The sequence below is a fragment of the Sinocyclocheilus anshuiensis genome, unplaced genomic scaffold (assembly GCF_001515605.1).
Source record: "Sinocyclocheilus anshuiensis isolate Anshui unplaced genomic scaffold, SAMN03320099.WGS_v1.1 scaffold850, whole genome shotgun sequence".
In the NCBI taxonomy this organism is placed as follows: domain Eukaryota; kingdom Metazoa; phylum Chordata; class Actinopteri; order Cypriniformes; family Cyprinidae; genus Sinocyclocheilus; species Sinocyclocheilus anshuiensis.
Window position 1 is genome coordinate 1,223,502 of NW_015537937.1, and position 4,199 is coordinate 1,227,700.

At 36.0% G+C, this 4,199-nt stretch overlaps 1 protein-coding gene across 3 annotated transcripts in view; it reads right to left on the minus strand.

The window, feature by feature from the left end:
* LOC107659894 (DNA ligase 1-like) overlaps nt 1-4,199 on the minus strand; it is a 20,647-nt gene that overhangs the window by 1,734 nt on the left and 14,714 nt on the right. For all 3 annotated transcript variants that reach the window (XM_016449010.1, XM_016449004.1, XM_016448997.1), the window contains exons 20-23: nt 2,591-2,662; nt 2,333-2,477; nt 2,015-2,097; nt 265-417 (exon numbers count right to left, since the gene is read on the minus strand). In XM_016449010.1, coding sequence (XP_016304496.1) covers nt 265-417; nt 2,015-2,097; nt 2,333-2,477; nt 2,591-2,662 — 453 coding nt within the window. The remainder of the gene's footprint in view (nt 1-264; nt 418-2,014; nt 2,098-2,332; nt 2,478-2,590; nt 2,663-4,199) is intronic.

A 4,199-nucleotide genomic window follows, 5' to 3' on the forward strand; every position in this document is an offset into this window, starting at 1 on the left:
GGTCTGAATACTTTCCGTACCCACTGTATATATACACACAAACATACACATACTGTATATATATATGAATTAGACATTACAAAATAACTCATTAAAAATCTGCTGAAAATGTTGATATGTGAGTAATTAAATGTATAAAATCTGCATATGATGCAATTACTTATCTTTAATCAAATTACTTATCTTTAATTAACTTGATTAAAATCTTTAATGGATTTACAGTCCTAGTTTTCCCTGGCCTCTCTCAGACTAATGCATACACACCTTGCAGACAGACTGGAACTCCTCGTTCTCCTCATCGTAGCAGGCCAGTAGAAATCCTCCATAGCTGCCTGCTCTCTTCCCCTTCCCTAGATAAGCACCAATCACACACAGATCCACTGTGTCTCCAACACCCTCCAGATAGTCCTTCTTCAGCTGCAGAAACAGATCATTAGAAACAATACAGCAGACAAGCAAATGACAGTTCTGACAGTAGTATAAATAAGAATAAATAGCTAAACTACACTGCAAGAAAACATTTTAAACTATAGCTTTGACATGTTCTGCAGTACAAAAACAAACAAAAAAAACATTATATATATATACATATATAACTATATCCAAGAGGCAAAGCAACTCAAAATTGTCATTACTCTCCCCTTTGTCATTTCAAACCTGTATGACTTTCATTCTTCCACTGAACTCAAAAATAAATGTTTGGCACAATGACAGCCTCAGTCACCCTTCACTTTTACCACACTGTTTTAATACAATGGGAGTGTATAGTGACTGAGGGTGTCATTCTGCTGAACATGTAGTGTTACACTGAAGTAAGTCAAACATGTTTGAAACATAAGGGCTGTGTGAAACCCCCCTTTAGAGACCATGAATTTGGAGATTTAAGCAGCAAAACAGAATCATGGTAAAATAAATTCATGTGACATCTGGGGGTGTGAGAGAGGGAGGTTCATTGTTCAGCAAGGATGAATTAAAATGATCAAAAGTGACAGTTAAAGCCTTTTACATTGTTACAATATTTCTGTTGAATAAACACTGTTGTTTTCAAAAAATAAATGGAGCAGACTGCTGAAAATTCAGCAAAATATTTTTTACTGTTTTGGTGAGCCTAACAGTATGAATACAGTACGAGTATGAGAATACACAATTTTTTTTATTTCACATTACCATGATTTAGCACATTTTTAATAATCCGATGAATAAACACTTGCCAAATAAAGTGTACTTCATCTCATTTGAATATTTTTTCTTTAATTTTGAATTTTATGGATGCATACCAAACAAATATTCACAAATAATGAATAAGTTTGGCATCAGCGCAAGACAGCTGCTTCACATTAGATACAACTGAGACAGAAAACAAGAAACTAATAACAGTAATACATTCTGAATTTGACTGGATGAGACACATTTGTAGAAACCAGCAATTAGTTGAACTCAGTATTGACAAGCCAAGTTGTTTGGCAACCATAAACAAACTACAGTTAAACCAGACTAAAACTAAAACTCATGTTACAATCTACCAAACAATCTAGAACCTAAAAAACAGCCTTCAACAACAGTTTGCAGAGTACACTAAAGATTTCTGCATTTTGTTGTCTTTAAAACACACCATGGATATATCACATTATATAAGGTAAAGCAGAATCTCCACTGTTTGTCTCATTTCTATGGTCAGAGTATATATTCCATCATAACACTGAGCCTTAATGTCAGGATACAGACACAGAGCAAGAGAAAAGCTTAATGGGGTGGAAATTACACTTTAATGACTTACACCTTCCTTCTGACTTTGAATACTTGTCTGGGTTTTATTTTTTAAACACAAAGGATGCGTCTGTCTGTCTGAGACTATAGCACCTTTTGTTCCTGTAGTCTGACTTCATAAAATGTTTTCAGAAATTCTTTTAACTACATAGCATTCCAATGTTTAAAACATTAATATGTCAAATTAAACGTTTTAATCAAACATTAAAAATCACTATGAACATAAACACACTGTGGTGTGCGATACCTTGAGCCAGTTGTGGGAGCGTTTGGCAATCTCATAAGTTGCATGTTTTTCCAGTGTCTTCACCATTAGGCCCTCACAAGAATCTGCAAAACATTGCAAACTCCTTAAATAGAGATTAATTAGAAAATTCTGAATATTACTAATACTGATTATTGAGTAACACCTCACAGTGAGCAATTCAACATTAAATATCAGTCAATTGTCAACTGGTTTTGGACCCACATTTTAAAATGGCAAACCAATACAATACAGTAATAGTTTATTATATAAAAGTCCAAACACAATAGAGCCACAGCTGTAGATCTGTCATTCACACACCTCGTACAGACTGCTCCAGGAACTCAGCAATGCTCTCTGTGTTGTCAGAGTCCAGAGATCGAGCAAAAACAAACTCTCCTTCTTTCTCCTCAAAACTCTCTCGTAACAGAGCCCTGCGTTTGCTTAGAGGCTCTCGCACCAGAGACTGTGACAGACAGACACATAATTCACTAAAATAGCACATGTAAAAAGGAAGATTTCCGAGACATGCAAAATTATTCAAATGTGATTGGCTATGAGCTGTTATCATGGTCTTACCGCTCCGTTGAGGTACAGCAGATCAAAGGCGTACACACACACCTGAACCTTGATCTCAGATGCATCCACATCCTGAAATACACACACAAACTCATGTAAACTTTTAAAGGGGGCATATCATGAAAATCTGACTTTTTCCATGTTTAAGCGCTATAATCCTGTAACGTGAAACGTGACAACCAGAAAACGTGACAAAGCCCAGCCCAGTAACTTTGTTTTGGTAAGCCTTTCTCTGCAAGCATGTGAAAAAACCATAGACTGTATAAAAACATGGACGTAGTGTCCGTGACGTCACCCGTAGGTTTCTGAAGAGCGTTTTTGAAGCTCAAAGTGGGCGGAGCTGGCCGTCACCATCTTGGCAGCGCGTCACCGCACGTCACTCCCGGATAATCGAAAATGGGCAAAGAGGCGGAAGCTGGTTGCTGAAACCACGACCACCTAGCTCGACGGTGGTGACAGCAGCGGCAATCCACCTGTCACTCAAGTGGCCACGCCCTTAATTATGCAGAACTTTAAGGCTTAATATAATTTAAACGGATGAGTTATAAAAAAATTCACCCCCCTCACATTTGTCATGAAGGGCAAAATTAGCTATATAGACCAAAACCACTTTTTGTACCAGGCTGTAAACTAGGGCTGGGTAAAAAATATAGATATCTCGATTTTAATCGATTCTCATTTTTACGAAACAATATCGATTCTTAAATCCCAAGAATCGATTAGTCTAGCCTGTTTACAGTTAATGGACGGAACATTGAAGCGCACCTCCCATCCAATAAATCGCAATAAGCATTGTGCATTGGTACTTTAAATATGAAACAATATGAGTACAATATGAGTACAACTTTACAATCCGTATCCTGTCTCATGTAATCGCTCAATCAGTGTTTCAGCCACGCAAAGACGTCAATATAAAGTCTTGTAAACAATGTCACGTAACGTCACATTTACCTCAGAAAGCATATTTGGTGACCATAAACTCGATAGTCAGCCAGAAAAATAAACTAGAGAGGAGCATTTTGCTAAATATATGTACCATATAACATTCATTAAATTTTTTTACCGTTCTTTAATGTTTTATTTATGTTTGAATAAATCCGTCCAAGCCACTATTTAAATGTGTATGTGTGCACAGCCCTATTCTGGAAAAGTGGGAAGGAAACAGCAGCTAATTTGCATTTCAAGATACATGCACGAAAACAGACTATTTTGCTTACGTTCAAAATAGGCATTTTCAAAATTATATAATAAATAAATGAGCTGTGGGGTATTTTGAGCTTAAACTTCACAGACATATTCTGGGGACACCTGAGACTTATATTATATCTTGAAAAAAGGGGCATAATAGGTGTCCTTTAAAGGGCTTTTAATAAACATCAAGATTTTGATTTTTATATTTAAAATGGTTTAAGATACAGCATGTCACACTGGAGGACATGTCCTCTTCCCAAAAGCTACTGGAATATATATATATATATATATACTCCAAAAAATCCTGGAAATTTTCCAAAATTTCTGGAATATTTTTACAATTTACTGGAAATTTTCCGCCTTTTTGCAACCCTAATATATATATATATATATATATATTAGGGATGTGCATCTCCAT